Source organism: Musca domestica, unplaced genomic scaffold, assembly GCF_030504385.1.
Source record: "Musca domestica strain aabys unplaced genomic scaffold, Musca_domestica.polishedcontigs.V.1.1 5, whole genome shotgun sequence".
Classification (NCBI taxonomy): Eukaryota; Metazoa; Arthropoda; class Insecta; order Diptera; family Muscidae; genus Musca; species Musca domestica.
Genome location: NW_026712346.1, coordinates 3,465,050 through 3,483,899, shown reverse-complemented (window position 1 = coordinate 3,483,899; position 18,850 = coordinate 3,465,050). Strand labels below are relative to the sequence as shown.

Sequence of the window (18,850 nt, the reverse complement as noted above, 5' to 3'; positions counted from 1 at the left end):
ATATATATATATATATGATATATATACATATACATATTACAAAATTAGGTTCCTCGCTTCATTTTCAGCGCACATTAGCCACCAAAATCTCCGGATACCAATCCGTTGGACTATTGTGTCTGGGGTATTTTGGAAAGCAAGGTTGGCACTAAAAATACCAAAGTGTCAATTAGCTTAAGCAAGCGCTTCGCCGGGAATGGGCGGACGAGTGGCTTAGAAATGACAGCAGTCTGAAGATGTTTGCAGTTTTTTCATCTCATTTTTAATTTTTTTATTTATTTATTTATTTATTTTTTTTTTTGTTAAAATTTGCTTTATTAACAATTTTGGACAACATCCAATTTTAAAAACAATAGAAATTAATGTGTAATAAAATAATGGATAAATATGATAAGCGGTGAAAACATTCCGTTGTGTGTGTGTTCTACAAATTCATACGCCTGAACTTGCGCAATTACAACAAATAAAACAAAAACCGCCACATTCGAACACAGATGAAAACCCAACAACACCTCTCAGTTCTTATAAATCAAAATTAAATTGAAATTAAGCCGATTCCAAAACTTGGACTTGATGTGGTTCAAATTCTGAGTAGAAATTTATTGATACATATACATACATAGACAAACAACAATATTATTTTCCCAAACAAGTATTCCGATAATGCATAAAAAAGGCAATAAACATTATGGCTTTAGTATATGTTTTTATCCAATCTAATATTATCAATCAAATCGTGCAATATGTACTCGATAGATACAGCCTGCAAATACATCTATCAAAGTTGGTGGAAGGGGATTTAGATTAAGATGTAGTTCCCATATTATTTTATCTTTCATCCGATATCAAACTTAAACTGCACAAATCCCACATGTATGCATTCATTTCTTACAGGAAGATCATGCTTCATTGATGTCCATTAGTTGTTACTATTTGACAAAATATGTGAATACTTACGGTTTAGAAACCAAATAACAATTGAGTTTGTTATAAAATGTTCTAATTTTATTGTTTATTAATAAGTAGCATGTTAAGTCAATGATTTGTTGGTGAATTGTCTGGCAGTGCATGAGATTTATATAGCATAAATGCGTCGTAAACTTGACAGAGCTCTGACAATCGGTATTCCTCCAAGCAAACAATTCCTTGTAAATTTGGCGATTGTTTTCTAGCACATGTCATACAGTGGACTACATGCCGTTTCTCCTGTTCTCTTATAAAGAGAATGTTAAACACTTCAATCTGTAAAAGAAAAAATCCATATGATTATATTTATCTGTAAAATATTTTACGATTAATTTTTTGATAAATTTTGTGTAAGTTACATCTGTGGAATAATTGTTAGGTGTGACTGATTAACTAAAAGTTTTTCAATAATGTATGTCGTCTGCGAAAAAGACTTCTGCAAAAATTGACGATAGGTTATAACTATTGAAAGGTGTTGGAACCTAGGATATATCATATAATAGCCTTAACCACATATTAGGGGCCTCAACCACTTGCAACCAAGGGGTTGCCTGATTCGGCCTTGATTGAATTCAAATAAACTTTTTTCGGAAGATTAAAGAAACCAAATCCGTATTAACACCGACTTTTAATAAATTGGATAAATTAAAATAAACAAGTTAAAAAGCAGTAAGTTCGGCCGGGCCGAACTTTTAATACCCTCCACCATTTGCAACGAATTTGGAAATTTTCAAAAAATAAAATCCTTAAAAAATTCTATTAAAATTTTAAAAATACCGAATATAGCCGTTATATTGGGGTCTATACGACGTGGACATACATATGCATTGTTTGTCATAAGCCATTACCATATTCAAATTCAAAACTGGACCCGCACCGACAATTTTCTGTCACAGACTGTAGTTCCCATAATGAACTTCCAATACCAAATTTTAAACAATTCCGGTTAATAATGTCGCTAAAATCATCAAAATACCGAACATAGCGAGGTGCCGTTATATGGGGGCTATACGAAGACGTGGACCTGCACAGACAATTTTCAGTCTTAGGGTGTAGTATCCATTTGGAACTTCAAATACCAATTTTGAAACAATTCCAGTGAATAATGTCGCTAAAATCATCAAAATACCGAATATAGGGAGGTACCGTTATATGGGGGCTATACGAAGACATAGACTTGCACAGACAATTTTCTATCTTAGGGTGTAGTATCCATTTGGAACTTCGAATACCAAATTTGAAACAATTCCGGTGAATAATGTTCCTAAAATCATCAAAATACCGAATATAGAGGGGTTACCGTTATATGGGAGCTATATGAAAACGTGGACCTACATGGCCCATTTACGAACTTAACCTGCCTACTGGAAAAATAAACATGTGTGCAAAATTTCAGCCATCTATCTCAATTCATTCGAAAGATAGCGTGATTACAACAGACAGACAGACGGACAGACGGACGGACAGACAGACAGACAGACAGACAGACAGACAGACAGACAGACAGACATCGCTAAATCGACTTAGAATTTTACGCTGATCAAGAATATATATACTTTGTTGGGTCTGACATGAGTATTTCGAGGAGTTACAAACGGAATGACAAAGTTAATATACCCTCCATAGTATTGTGGAGGGTATAAAAATAATTTTGAATATTTAGATGGTTTTCCGGAGAAGAAAACATCTGCAAGTAATAAGTTTATTTTCTCCGGCAGTTATATATGCGTTAAGAGTGAACAAAAATTCGACCTCTTCTAAAAGACATTTAAACGTGCCTCTCTCAAACGTTTATGTCGTTTCAGGGGTATAAGTGAAAAAATTTGAGTAACTCAATTCTAAAATATTAAAAATATCATGAACTGTAGGAAAACTGTTGAAAATTGTCCCGTAATAAAAGATAGCTGAAAGTGATGACATAGAAAAATACTGGAATAATCAATTGAAAAACTTGAAAGACGATGAAATGTGTTTCGAGGTAGAGTAGGTCGACTGCATAATTCGGCAAGTTGACTATACAAAAGAGTGCTTAGAGCCACGTGCATAAAAAATAACTTTCCGTTGTCTATATTTTTACTTTTCTATGTCTTTATCTATTTATTATCTCTGGGTATTGTGAATAAATCGCAAACATTTTGAAATGTTTTAACACAACTTATTGTTGCATCTATTCTAGTTAATGATGTTAAATTATATTTCTTTTGTTGCATGGGTACCGGTTGATGATAGAATTGATTTCATCTCATTATTTCTGCAGGTTTTTGTGTTTGGTGGTTGTAATAACACTTTTAAGACATACATGTAATAACACTTTTAAGATACAATTTTGAATTCGTAAAGATGGGAAGACCATTCTTCAAGGAATTCAGTTTGTCCATCCTATTTGAGGGCATAATGATTTCAGAACAGCTTAACTTAATTCATCTTTTATTGCATATTATTTTGTTATTCGGTTTGTAATACCTCAAAATGTTCATTGGAAACCAATAAAGTGGGGGTATATATCATAAAATCTACCGACTAATAACGTTGCAAAAAATTTTAATTTTTAATATCCATTCAATGTTATATTTTGCAATTACAAACATTCACATTTTTTGTGAAAACAAAGAAAGAAATTGTCAATTTTGTATATGTTCAACTTTGAAATTTTGTGAGCCCGACGTATTTGGGTAACATTCATTAAAATACACGCATTTGACTTGTATGACGAAAAACGTCGACCGAGTCGTCGAATTTTAGGCTACGATGTAAAACTTTAAAATACCCAAAAGAAAATAGCCAATAATATGCCATAACTTTAAGTAGAAATATTATTTTTCCAAGTTTGAATTGCGAGAGTTAAATAAACATAATGAGATACAATATCCTTAAGAACTATCAATATAACTTTTGGTACTGGAATAATTAACCCAAAATCCAACCACATTGTCCAACACATGTACAACACAGACCCAAAACAGATTTTAAAGTTCGTGGCATGTAAAAGACTTTCACACAAAACACCCGAAAAATATTTACAGTCGAAGTCACAACTACCTTTGCATTGGATACTAATTTGAATTTCTACATTCGTTCAATCTTAGTTTTTTGCCTATTTTCACTGTAAATTCCGTATTAATCTAGAACAATTTCAGTACAATAGGTTTAGCCGTTTTCGAGTCTATAAGGAACATACAAACGAACATACACATATATACAAAAATTAAGTTTTATAGATATAAACCATAGTTATATTGAACAATATTGTTGAGATTATTTTTCTTTGAGTTCACTAGCATTTCTATTTTTATCGTTCCCCTTGTTTTAAATTGTTTTTCAAGCCTTTCTTTAAATTCTTTTTTGTAAAATCCGAGGGTTGGAATTTTTTTTACGTTTTTATTAGTTTAAGCTGTGATCTGAATCATATTATTAAATAATCTGAATAATATTATTAAATAATAATCTCAGATGTATCAATCGTAATTTCTGCCCATTGTGTTTTATAATACTTGTTAGTATTTTGCTTTTCCCTTTTTGTAATTTTTTAAATAATTATTGGACTCAGATTTTTTGTTGTTGTAATTTTTTTTCTATATTTAGGGACAGATTCGTCCATAGCTTTAGTGATATATACGAATTAAGTTTCAGTAAATAAAAATCGATTTTCGAGTTAATAAGATTTTTATTTATTTTATTTTTTAATACATTAAAATTAACCAAATCGTCAATAATATATGTTTTTGTAGTAATTAGAATACTGCATTTATTCTTTAAATAATATTCTTCTCCTGATCAATAAGTTCAATTTTAAGCGCAATATTTTCTCTTTTATTATTTAGACGAACATCTGCATTACATAAATCTAAAAAAGATTACACCTGAACATGTTTTAATTTTGTTCTATCCATTCTTTTAGCACATTTCCTTTTGTATTATTATAAATATTACACCAATCAGAATGTTTACTGTTCAAATAACCAACGAGGAAACAAAATAAATCTGGATCTTATATGCTAAATAAAACAAGTAAAAAGCAGTAAGTTCGGCCGGGCCGAACTTTGAATGCCCTCCACCATTTGGAACGAATTAGAAATTTTTTTAAAAAATAAAATCCATTAAATTTTATTTTAAATCTTTACAATATCTAATATAGGAAGGTGCCGATATATGGGGTTATATATGATATTGTGGACCTATTAAGACAAATCTATGTCTGGGTGTAAAGTATTCACAAGGAACCCCTTGTGTGGATTTTCAGATAATTCCATTGGAAAACGTGGCTAAAATCATCAAACTATTGAATATCGGGGGGTATCGTTATATGGGGGATATACGATATTACGGACCTACATGGACAATTCCCTTTCAGGGGGTAAAGTGCTCACAAGTGGCCAAAATTATCAAAATACCGAATATCGGGGGTACCGTTATATGGTCGCTATACGATATCATTAACCTGTATAAAGAATTCTCTGTCGGGGGGTAAAGCGCTCACAAAAAACCCCTTGTGTACAATTTCCGTTGAAAAATGTTGCTAAAATCATCAAAATACCGAATATCGAGGGTACCGTTATATGGGGGCTATACGATATCGTGGACCTATATAGTAAATTCTCTGCCGAGGTATAAAGTACCCACAAGGAACTCCTTGTGTGGATTTTCAGACAATTCCGTTGAAAAATGTGGGTAAAGTTATCAAAATACCGAATATCGGGGGTACCGTTATATGGGGGATATACGATATCGTGGACCTATATAGACAATTCTCTCTCAGGGGGTAAAGTATTTACAAGGAACTACTTGTGTGAATTTTCAAACAATTCCATTGAAAAATGTGGCTAACATCTTCAAAATACCGAATATCGGAGGGTACCGTTATATGGGGACTATACGATATCGTGGACCGATAAAGCCCATCTTCGGACTTGACCTACCTGCAGACAAAAGAGAGATCTGTGCAAAATTTTAGCTTCCTATCTTAATTCGTTTAGACGGTAGCGTGATTACAACAGACGGACGGACGGACAAGGCTAAATCGTCTTAGAATTTTACGCTGATCAAGAATATATATACTTTGTTGGGTCTAAAATGATTATTTCGATGAGTTACAAACGGAATGACGAACTTAATATACCCTCCATACTATGTATGGTGGAGGGTATAAAAATATGAAAAAGTATAGTAACACATCAGTTGAGAACGGCTGGGCCGATTTGACTCAAATTTTCTTTTGGTTAGTTGTAATTACAGTGGAAACGTTTTCATGAAAGAAAATCTTGAGAAAAGCCTCTATAAAAATCGCGGAACTGAAAAAATTTACTGTTCTATTTTGATATGGAGTTTTGTGTAGAATGGTTTCAAAATGTCTTTTGGAATTTAAAATTCTTATTAAAAAAACCGAAAAAAATCGAGAAATTTTGCATATTATCTATACATGCCGTTATATGGTTGACAAACCAAAATTTTCAATTTTGACTAAAAAAACTTTTCAAAGTATCAAAACATTAAAAAACACAACGTACTTTTAAATTGAGGCTATGTCTAATGGGGAACCAACAGTAGCCAGTTATTTCCGGTATTGATTTCACAATACCGAAAACTTTAAATGTCAAGTTACAGATAATTCGGTAGAAATTGTACAAGAACATGCAAAAGGACGAATTTTTAGTGGTATTATTATACCTAACGAATATAAATAGGTACAGTGGAATACAAAATAAATCATAAAGTGGACTTTTGTTGTAATTTTCTGACAAATGTTTTATAACCTGAATAATGTTTTTGAGCCCTTCGAAATACCTAAAATTTAGAGCACATTTGGTCGACGAGTATTAGGAGATAATATTATATGAGGGATATATTTCAATCAGAAGAAATATATTCCTTTTGTGACATCAATAATCCTAAGAATAATACGTGCTAAGTCTGAAAGACGCATATTAAAATTGGTGACCTCTATCGTAATTGCCAATGATGAATGAAGAGGCTCACGGACATAATTTAATCAACAAAGATTTCACCTTTTTCACATACTTTATGGGGTCCCTAACTTTTATAAATCGATGAAATTTTATTTATGATAGTTAAATTATTATTTCAATTTAGGAATTACTATCGATTCTGAAGTCCAAAGCTATAAGAAATTGACTAGATATGGAAATAATCCAACTTAAAATGCAAAATTCATTGGGACTGCAATCAGTGAAATACAGAATATGAAGAGCACTGTTATATGCGGACTATAAAAAATAGTGCAGCAAATTGAAAATTTAGAAAGAAAAGGATTCCTCGGATAATTCTTCCGAAACCTTAACTCACATGTAATGTTATACGGTGACTATGCGCTTTCGTCAGAAATAACACTGCGCGAAGATACACTTGAAAATTGTTTGGTTGATAGATAAAAATCCCAAAAGGGGGTTTCGGGTCAAACGTTTTTAGGGTCAATTTTATATAGCTTTACCAAACACAAAGGGCCTCAATTATTTTGCTCTATATTCGCAATAGAATTTTAAATTTGATACAGTCCTAGGGGTTTCATGAATAATCAGTTGTACAAAATATGAATCAGGTCGGTCTAAATTGATGTAGTCCCTCAAATGATGTAGCCCCTTTAAAATTCCTCAAATGTTGGTAATTTGAGATTTTAGGAAGAACAACACATTCTTTTAAATAATTATAAAAATAGGGCCATGCTTTGATGTAACCCTTAACACGGTCACACAAAAGTTAAAAGATAATTACTTTTTCAAAATCGCTAAAAAATCACGAAAAAGAGATTGCAAAAATTCTCCAATCGGGAAAAAATCGAAAAAGTTTTTCAATGGAATCGAATTTTAAAATAATAGTACACTCTATTGACAAACTTTGTAAGTATCTTTAAACATTTGCTGTAAAAAATCAACGAACACGTTGAAATTTTTTCAATTTGTTATTCTTCCTTTGTTAATTTTTTTCAATTTGTATTATCCTATTAAAGTGGTGGTTTTTTTGTGAACAAAATAAAGAATAATTTTTCACTATATATATACAATTTTTCACCAAAAAAATGAAATAAGTGCGAAATACGATGTTAACTGACATCTACCTTTTAACTCCAGGGCCTACATCGTGGTTCAGCTGGAAGATGCGAACGCATTTAAACATACAAAAATGACCGAAAAATCCTAATGGGGCTCATTTCAAAGCGTGGACCTACTTCTTTCATGTGACAATAATCCTACCAATGAGAGCCCAAAATGCAAAATTCTTTGGGAGTACAATCAGTAAAATACCAAATATAAAGGGTGGAAAATAGTAGAGCGAATGGAACTCATAGTAAGAAAATGATTTCTATCCTTCCAGAAATTCTTCCCAAACATTCAAGATACCTTAAATCGCTTTTGCAGGTAATGATATCGATCATAACTCAAGGATAAGGGTACAACCCTCTTATCTATTACGCATATTTGTCAAAGCATAATTATTCACAGATATGACTGATATAAGTGTTCACGTACTGGTCGATTAAAAGTGTTTTAAAATACCTGTACCCATATTTAAGCCGTGGGCTTCAATATTTAAACCGTGGGCTTCAAATGTGTGGATGTGCTACACAAATCTATTCAAATGTATATATCAATCGTATTCCCATGTAAGGGATCAAATTAATTTCTAGTATGGTAAAAATCGTAGCAAAATTTTCCAGCCAATTTGGAATTTACTGTATTTTGTGCACCTCATAATTGAGGGCTGAATGATTTAAGATTAGCCAAAGTTAATTACGTTTATAAACCCATTAGCACCTTAGATTGTCATTAGAGTCCTCATAAGTCCCCCTAACCATGTCAGTCTGTTTGTCCGCCAAAAGGTGGAATGGAGGGGGTACTATTACATGGAGAAAATTCTAAATTTGTAGATATGTTGATTTTCACCCCCCAAATACACATTTTTAGCCAAATCATTTGAAATATGGTAAAATCAGGAGGTACCTTTATATGGGCTCTACTCCGAAACATCGACCTACATTGAAAACTTTCTTCTACCCCTAATAATCCAAGATGACAAATAGAGGCAAAATCAAAAATATAGCAGAACAACATAGCATGTCAAACTGAAAAAAAATTCGAGTGATTTAAATAAGTAAACACTACTTTCTTATATTTGTAATTTCTTCATGTTTTCATAATTTATTTCATATAGATGTACATCCCAAATCTACGTTCTCAACCAATATTCTTCTTTACAAACTCAATAGAATACAAAATTTTCTTTTCTGACCACATATTAGATGTTAAAGTTGACTTGGGGATACTCCAATGTGGGGACTTTACTTAAATAAATTCCTATGTGGAAATTATTTGTATGGATGGTTCCCTACCCCCGGGGTAGCATAAATACAATTTTTTAGCCAAATCAATTGATGAATGTGGTCAAGACCAATATGGGCCCTATTCTGAAAATTTCTAATTTTATGCGAAGAGGTTCTCTACCCCCTTAGAAACAAAGATGTCAAATAAGGGCCAAAAAAAGAAAAAAGTGGCCAATACCCCAAAAATAGCTAAAATCATACGATGGTTATATAAATATGAAATCGTGTTGTACCCTTATCCATGAATTATAATCGATATCATGACCTGCAAAAGCGGTTTAAGGTATCTTGAATGTTTGGGAAGAATTTCTGGAAGGATAGAAATCCTTTTCTTACTAAAAGTCCCATTCGCTCTACTATTTTGCACCCTTTATATTTGGTATTTTACGGATTGTACTCCAAACAATTCTGCATTTTGAGCTCTCATTGGACGGATTATTGTCACATGAGAGAAGTAGGTCCAGGCTTTGAAATGAGCCCCATTAGGCTTTTTCGGTCATTTTTGTTTTTTAAATGTGTTCGCATCTTCCAGCTGAACCACGATGTAGGCCCTGGAGTTAAAAGGTAGATGTCAGTTAACATCGTATTCCGCACTTATTTCATTTTTTTTTGGTGAAAAATTATATATAGTGAAAAATTATTCTTTATTTTGTTCACAACAAATCCACTGAATTCAATTCAATTACGAAATTCAAACTATTTCGATACGAGTTTGTGACTTTCCTGTATATATATATACTAGTTGGCCCGGTCCGCGTTGCCGGCCCGTAGTTTTTGTCTATTATGCATATTTGTCAAAGCATTATTATTCACAGATATGACTGATATAAGTGTTCACGTACTGGTCGATTAAAAGTATGCTAAAAATGTTTTAATATAACTGTACACATATTTAAGCCGTGGGCTTCAATATTTAAAACTTGGACTTCAAATGTGTGGATATGCTATACAAATCTATCAAAAAGTATATATCAATCGTATCCCCATGTAAGGGATCAAATTAATTTCTAGTATGGTAAAAATCGTAGAAAAATTTTCCAGTCAAATGAGCAGTAATTTGGAATTTACTGTATTGTGCACGCCTCATAATTGACGGCTGAATGATTTAAGAATAGCCAAAGTTAATTACTTTTTTAAACCAATTAGCACCTCAGATTGTGCATTAGAGTCGTCATCAGTCCCCCTAACCATGTCGGTTTGTTTGTCCACAAAAGGTGGACTTGAGGGGGTTCTACTACATGGAGAAAATTCTAAAATTTGTAGATATGTTGAAATTTATGTGTAAGATTTCCACCCCAAATATACATTTTTAGCTAAGTTCTTTGAAATATTATAAAATCAGGAGGTACCTTTATGTGGGCACTACTCCGAAACATCGACCTACATTGAAATCTTTCTTCTAACCCTTATAATCCAATATGACAAATAGAGGCCAAATCAAAAATATAGCTATTTTACACCCATTTCCGTAAAATGGGAATTATTTTATTTGCTATTTAAATTGTAAGTTGGAGACCCCATAAAGTCCATATTTTTCAGCATAGTATAATTCAATGACGATTCAACAAATATTCGGCCCCGTGCTACTTTCTTATATTTGTAATTTGTTCATGTTTTCACAATTCATTTCATATAGATGTACATCTCAAATCTACGTTCCCAACCAATATTCTCTTGGGGGTTACAAATTCAATGCAATACAAAATTTTCTTTTCTGACCACACATTAGATGTGAAAGTGGACTTGGGGATACTCCAATGTGGGAACTTTACTTAAATAAATTCCTATGGGGGCAATTATCTGTATTATGGTTCCCTACCCCAAAGTAGCATATATACAATTTTTTAGCCAAATCAATTGATGAATGTGGTCAAGACCCTACTCTGAAAATTTAAAATGTTATGCGAAGAGGTTCTCTACCCCCTTAGAAACAAAGATGCTAAATAAGGGCAAAAAAAATGAAAAAAGTGGCCAAGACCCCAAAAATAGCTTAAATAATACGATGGTTATATAAATATGAAATCGGGTTGTACCCTTATCCGTGAGTTATTTTGTTCACAACAAATCCACTGAATTCAATATGATAATACAAATTGAAAAAAAATTGACAAAAGAAGAAGAATAAATTGAACAAATCTTCAACTTGATTTTTTAGCAAATATTTTACAGCATATTTTATTAATATTAATATTTTTACAGCAAATATTTAAAGATCCTTGCAAAGTTTGTCAATAGAATGTACTATTATTTCAAAATTCGATTCCATTGAATTTTTTTTTTTTTTTTTCAAATTTTTTTCCCGATTGAGAATTTTTGCTATGAGATCTCTTTTTCGTGATTTTTTAGCGATTTTGAAAAATTAATTATCTTCTAACTTTGGTGTGACCGCGTTAAATTATTTCAATATTACGTTTCGCCACCACATAATTCGGTACTACACTTCCATGTAACCCGCCATCAATTTTAGTTCTCAAGAAATCAAGTCAATTTAAATTAATATTCGAATTCAAAACCAAAATATAAAAAACACTACAAATTTACATTAGAAGAAAGTAAGTCAAAATGGAAAAAAATTATGTAAAATAAAACATTGCTATTGTACATTTCAAATGTCAAAATGAAAATGTTAATATATCACATTTTTACGCGATTTTTTTTGGATATTATCCTTTTTGGACAGGAGACAATTCCGAATTTGTATGAATCGTTAAAATCAGTCCAGCGGTTCTTAAGTTATAAGCGTAGTAACTAACACAACTTTCTTTTATATATAGATGAAATCGGGTTGTAACCTTATCCGTGAATTATGATCGATGTCATGACCTGCAAAAGCGATTTAAGATATCTTGAATGTTTGGGAGGAATTTCTGGAAGGATAGAAATCCTTTTCTTACTAAACGTCCCATTCGCTATACTATTTTCCACCCTTTATATTTGGTATTTTACTGATTGCACTCCCAAAGAATTTTGTATTTTGAGCTCTTATTGGACGGATTATTGTCACATGAAAGAAGTAGGTCCAGGCTTTGAAATGAGTCCCAATAGGCTTTTTCGGTCATTTTTGTTTTTTTAAATGTGTTCGCATCTTCCAGCTGAACCACGATGTAGGCCCTGGAGTTGAAAGGTAGAAGTCAGTTAACATCGTATTTCGCACTTATTCCATTTTTTGGTGAAAAATTATATATAGTGAAAAATTATTCCTTATTTTGTTCACAAAAAATTCACTGAATTCAATATCATAATACAAATTGAAAAAAAAAATGATAAAAGAAGAATAAGAAATTGAAAAAATCTTCAACTTGTTCTCTGATTTTTTACAGCAAATGTTTAAAGATCGATACCACACTTCCATGTAACTCGCCATCAATTTCAGTTCTCAAAAAATCAAGACAATTTAAATTAATATTCGAATTCAAACTATTTTTTTTTGTATTTTTGCATTTTTCCTTTTTCGCTCTCAATGCTCTCAAAAAAATATTAAAGCTTTTAGTAAAAGAAAAATGATAGACTACCTTATTTGGACGCAATAATAATCACACAAGGAAGAAAACTTAAATTAGATTGGTACAAAAAACCAACGGCGTCAGGACGATTGATTAACTTTTATTCTAAACACCCCCGACGAATAAAAATAAACACAGCGAAAACAGACCAAAAAAAAAAAGGGAGGCAAGACATGAAAAGATATATAAAGCTGTTACTTACATCCTGGGATTCTCAGAAAGACTTTGTAAATCAAACATCTATCAATTAGCGTTTAAATCATGTAATAATGTCGGCTGTATGTTCAGTAAAACAAAATCTAAAATTAAGAAGGAGGACAAGTGCAATGTATTTTATGGGATAACATGTAATGGGTACGACGCTGACGTACGCCAAAAGGCATATGTTGGCATGAAAAAGACGAAATTAAAAACTAGACTTTCCGGACATAAGTCGGATCAAAAAAGTGGCAATCCTCTCGATCAGAAGACTGCTCTAGCTGCCCATTACACATTGACAGAATATAAACCCAACCTTAAAGCCGTCGACATATTAGCACAAGAAAATAATTACAAAAAACGATTTACATTGGAAATGTTACATATTATAAGTTTACCAAATGACAAACGAATTAATTATAAAATCGATACAGACCATTGTGCTCACATTTACAGAAGCCTAGTTCATAAACACCGACGAAAGAAAACTTAGTTTGATAGTGACATTTAAACTATATAGACAAGCTTTTACTTTAAAAATGTATGTCATTTATTTTGTTATATATTGTTAAAATCAGTTTGTAATTTGTTTTTTTTTTTTTTTTTTTGTAAAACAGATCCCTGTAGATGATTTCTGGTGGAATCGAAATATTGGACGAATAAAAAAGGAATAAAAAACATAGTTTTTTATGGGCTTAATCCAAACAATTAGCCAAATAAGTAACATAAATATAACAGGTCAACAATATACAACAACAAATATAAACAACACTACAACTGTACATTAGAAAAAAGTAAGTCACTATTTCAAAGTCATTACATTTCAAAAGTCAAAATGAAAATATAATATAAGGATACAATATATATATATATATATATATATATTTATTTATTTTTTATAAATTTACTTTTGGAGACGACACAAAAACACTTGTAATCGAAACAGAGTTGCCAGTATATATATATATATATATATATATATATATATATATATATATATATATATATATATATATATATATATATATATATATACTGGCAACTCTGTTTCGATTACAAGTGTTTTTGTGTCGTCTCCAAAAGTAAATTTATAAAAAATAAATTTGCCCGGTTAATTGTGCATTTTTGAGTGTTTTTAGTGTTAATTTTATTAAATATATAAAAAAATATTTGAAGAAAGTGAAGTTTTTGATTAATCTTGTGTTTTAAAGTGTTTTCGCAAATTCTAATATTTGTGTTTATTCATCCACACAGTTTATTTTCATTTTTGTTTGCTTTCTTCTTCGAAGCTTTGTTTTTGTTTTACTTTGACGTTTGTGCTTTCCTCGTCTTGTGTTACGTCCTACTGAGCATACTTTTAGGCGCTTATTTAATTACAAAAAACAATACCGTTCACACAGTTCTACTTTAAACTCTGTCGTTTACACCTAAAGCTAATAACATTTCTATTTGTAACTGTTGATAATGGCTTGCTCTTATAAGGATTGCAATATTAAAAACGTTACTGAACGTCTTATCACGTGTTATTTATGTGATAACTATATGCATTTGAAATGCGCTGGTTTTAATGGCAGACAATTCGACTTTATCACTGATAAATCTAAAGGACTCCGCTGGTCTTGTCTGGATTGTAGGGATTTAGAGATAAATTTCCATCGTCTTTTTAAGGACACTAAAGCTGAAATTCTAAACCTTAAAAAAAGTTTTAACTCTGTGTCACAAAATTTCGATAGAATTGAAAAAATGGTTAATACCTTTGAATTTTTAGATGTTTCTCCTAAAAGGAAAAAGTCCGCTAGCGTTGTTAGTACTCTTGGTTCCACTAATTCAGACCCTGATAACTTAATAAGTTTAAATTCTCCTACTGTGGTTAACCCCCCTACTGAGAACTATACTCAATGCAGTAGTGACTCACATCCGGCTGTTCCTGCACCGAACGTTAGTTCTTGCACTGAAGGGAAAAACAACCTCATCAACGTCATTTGCAAAAAATACTCCCAACCCACCCACTATCGTAGTAAATGATACACATTTAAACCCTACAGATGATCTAAATGAAGACTTTAATCAACCGCTTTCTAATCATTTTTTATCTAGGCTGCACCCAAATACTTCAACCGATGCTATTCGTAACTATGTGAAATCTAAAATAACCGATCTGTCAGACAACGATATAAATGTATTCAAATTTAGTTCCTCTCAACGACGTGAAATTTCCTCTTTTAAAATAAATGTGCCTCACAAAATAGTAAATACTATTGTCAGTAACTCGTTTTGGCCTGATGGTGCCTTAGTAAAGGAATTTGTTTTCAGAGAACGTGCCCAAAAAACCCCTAGACCTGTGAATATTCCAACAGTATCAAAAAACTAAATGATGTCATATCTATACTATATCAGAATGTAAGAGGTCTTAACACTAAATTGAGTAATGTTTTTCTTAAAAGTGTATACTGTGAACATAAAATAATTGCTTTTACTGAAACTTGGCTCAAACCTGATATTCTTGATACAGAAATATTTCCCGATAATTATCTAATTTTCAGAAAGGACAGGTTGAATAAAAAAGGTGGTGGGGTTCTGATTGCAGTCACTACTCGATTCCTTCGGAAGCTGTCGATATTTTTGTCGACCCAAATAATGAATTTGTTTGTGCAAAGCTAATAGTCTTTGGTAATACAATATATATATAACCTGCTCTTATATTACACCCAATTCAGGGGTTGAAACTTACTTAAATCACGCTGATCTTATTGGAAAAGTTTCCTCTTTGCTAACAGATAACTCTACTTTGATTTGCATGGGTGATTTTAATCTTCCTAATGTTTCTTGGGTCTCGGGTGATAATAAATTAGATTATGTACCCTCTACTTACCCAGTTGTACTCGACGCTTTTTGGGATAAGATTTATGAACTTTGTTTATACCAAGTAAATTTTATACTCAATGGTAAGGAACGACTCCTAGATTTAATTTTCTCATCTTCCCTAAATATTTCGCTTTGTAGAAGTCCTCCATTTTAAATTCCTGCGGATACATATCACCCAACGCTCCTTTTAAACCTTGAATTAAGGAACACTCCGTCCAATATTACTGTTATTAAAACTTTATCTAGTAGGCGAAATTTTGCGAAGGCCAATATACCCCTACTACGCTCTCTCTTATCAGGTTCTATGTGGTGCATCAATGGCGACATTGATTCACGTGTTTCTAAATTTTATGAACAGCTCAATTTAGCTCTAGCTAGCTCCGTACCAATGGCAAAACCATTAGTTGACCAAGGCCCTGCTTGGTTTACACCTACACTAAGACGTCTACGTAATTTTAAAAATAGACTTTTCAAAAATTTCAAAAAATCTAACACTGCCGTAAATTATTCAAAATATTCCATGGCAAGAAATAGATATAATTCGAAAACTCCAAATGTTATTCTCAGCATTTAGCCCAAATGCGGCAGAATTTATTAAACAATCCTAAGAATTTCTTTAAATTTGTAAACTCCAAAAGGAGAGCTCAGAAATTTCCCTCCAGCATGAAACTTGGTAGTAAAGAGTCTTCAGACAATCTTGAAATTGCAAATTTATTTGCTGACTTTTTTCAGTCATCCTATACCCAGGGCACATCTAGAGGCCCTTGCGAAATTCATACCATTTCATTGAATCACTTTCCCTGCATTATCTTAACCGAAGACGAAGTCTTAAATGGTTTAAAGACATTACGCTCCTCATTTCCCCTGGCCCTGACGGTGTTCCAACCTATATTTTAAAATCTTGTGCTGGAGAATTATACTTACCATTGACTAAGATATTTAATTACTCCTTGAAAATAGGTTATTTTCCAAGCTTCTGGATATCGAGTTTTGTTATTCCACTTCATAAATCAGGCAATAGACGTTTCATAGATAACTATAGATGTATTGCTAAGTTAAGTGCCATTCCTAAACTTTTCGAACTCTTAGTCTCACGTCGGATGTCACAATTTATAAAAAGCATATGAAAGGCAGATCTACTACTTCTAATCTTTTAGAATTTGTGTGCCATGTTCACAACGGATTTATAAATAAACAACAAACTGACGCTATTTATACAGACTTCAGTAAAGCCTTTGATACCGTAGTGCATAAGCTTTTGCTATATAAACTCGATACTATGGGTTTTCCGACAGCTCTGTTAGGCTGGATTTCATCATACTTGGAGGGTCGTACCCAAAAAGTCATTTTCAATGATTCATTTTCAAAAAATATTGTTGTTTCTTCTGGCGTACCTCAGAGTAGTCATTTGGGCCCTTTACTTTTTGTTTTGTATCTTAATGATCTCCCGGATCACATTCGATTCTCTAAAATACTAATGTATGCTGATGATGTGAAGCTTTACATGCATATAAATTCCCTTGACGATTCGACTTTCTTACAGTACGATTTACATTCCCTTGTGAACTGGTGCAGTGCCAACGGTATGTCCCTTAATCTTAAGAAATGTAAAAAAATTTTCCTTGTCACGATCTCAGCCAATACATTCTAACTACTTTATTGGTTCATACAAATTAGAAAATGTTGATTCCTTTACTGACCTCGGTGTTATTCTAGATCCTAAACTACGTTTTCATTTACATATTGACTCATGTGTTAATAAAGCCAAGTCTTTACTAGGTTTCATAAAACGCTGGTCTAAAGAGTTCGATGATCCATATGTCACCAAAAGATTATTTGTAAGTTTAGTTCGCCCAATATTAGAGTACGGATTTATTCTGTGGAGTCCTTTTTATAAATGCTACTCAGATAAAATCGAATCAGTTCAAGTTCAATTCCTGATTTTTGCTCTACGGGGCCTTAATTGGAGCCCGACAGAATTGCTTCCACCTTATGAAAATCGTTTACTGTTAATTAATCTCCCAACACTTGAAAGGAGGCGGTTTATGCTAAGAGCGTTATTTATTATAAAACTAACACTCGGTTTGATTGATTCTCATTTTTTAACTTGGGAAGTTACTTATAATATTCCTTCTCGTAGAACTCGTCATTTCGAACCTTTAAAGTTATCTCTCGCAAGAACTAATTTCGCAATCAGTAACCCATTGAGATCCTTATGTGTAATTTACAATAGTCTATGTAATAGTATTTGTTTAAGTAATTCGTTGAACTCTATTAAAAGATCTATTTCTCCACATGTGATTGTATATGTTCACTTACCTATTTTTTTTTTTATTTTAAAAAGCTCATTTTTGCGGCACCTGATCTACATCTCCCTTTGCGGAACCAGTAGACCCAGCCATTGAGCACTAGTTGTCAGAATCTTTAAGTTCATTTAAACGGCACCTAGTCTACAATTCCATCTGCGGAAACAATAGACAACAGCCTTTGAACAGTAGTCTTTGTTTAACACATTATTTTCACTGTTATTTGTTTTTTTTTTTTGTTATATTTGTTATAAATGTTACATGCTTTGCTCTAATTCCTTTCTCTATAGTGTATTTTTACCTATTACTTTGCCGGCTGATGTACTAGACTGTAGCTGGCACCACTAACTCACAACTAACCCACCATTCCCGGTCTTTGGTGTGTACGCGCTCCCTACGTATGGGGAGGTCGCCCCCTATATATATATATATATATATATATATATATATATATATATATATATATATATATATATATATATATATATATATATATATATATATATATATATATATATATATATAGTATAGTTGTGTTAGTTACTACGCTTATAACTTAAGAACCGCTGGACTGATTTTAACGATTCATACAAATTCGGTAACTGTATCCTGTCCGAAAAGGATAATATCCAAAAAAAAAAATCGCGTAAAATGTGATATATTAATATTTTCATTTTGAC

At 32.1% G+C, this 18,850-nt stretch overlaps 1 protein-coding gene across 1 annotated transcript in view; it reads right to left on the bottom strand.

Moving 5' to 3' along the window:
- Nucleotides 1-983: 983 nt before the first annotated feature.
- The window catches only part of LOC131805001 (lysine-specific demethylase 6A-like), a 197,686-nt gene continuing 179,819 nt past the window's right edge, over nucleotides 984-18,850 (bottom strand). Inside the window, exon 4 of the mRNA XM_059128240.1 lies at nucleotides 984-1,242. Within this exon, the coding sequence (XP_058984223.1) occupies nucleotides 1,036-1,242 (207 nt within the window). The 3' untranslated portion in view covers nucleotides 984-1,035. The remainder of the gene's footprint in view (nucleotides 1,243-18,850) is intronic.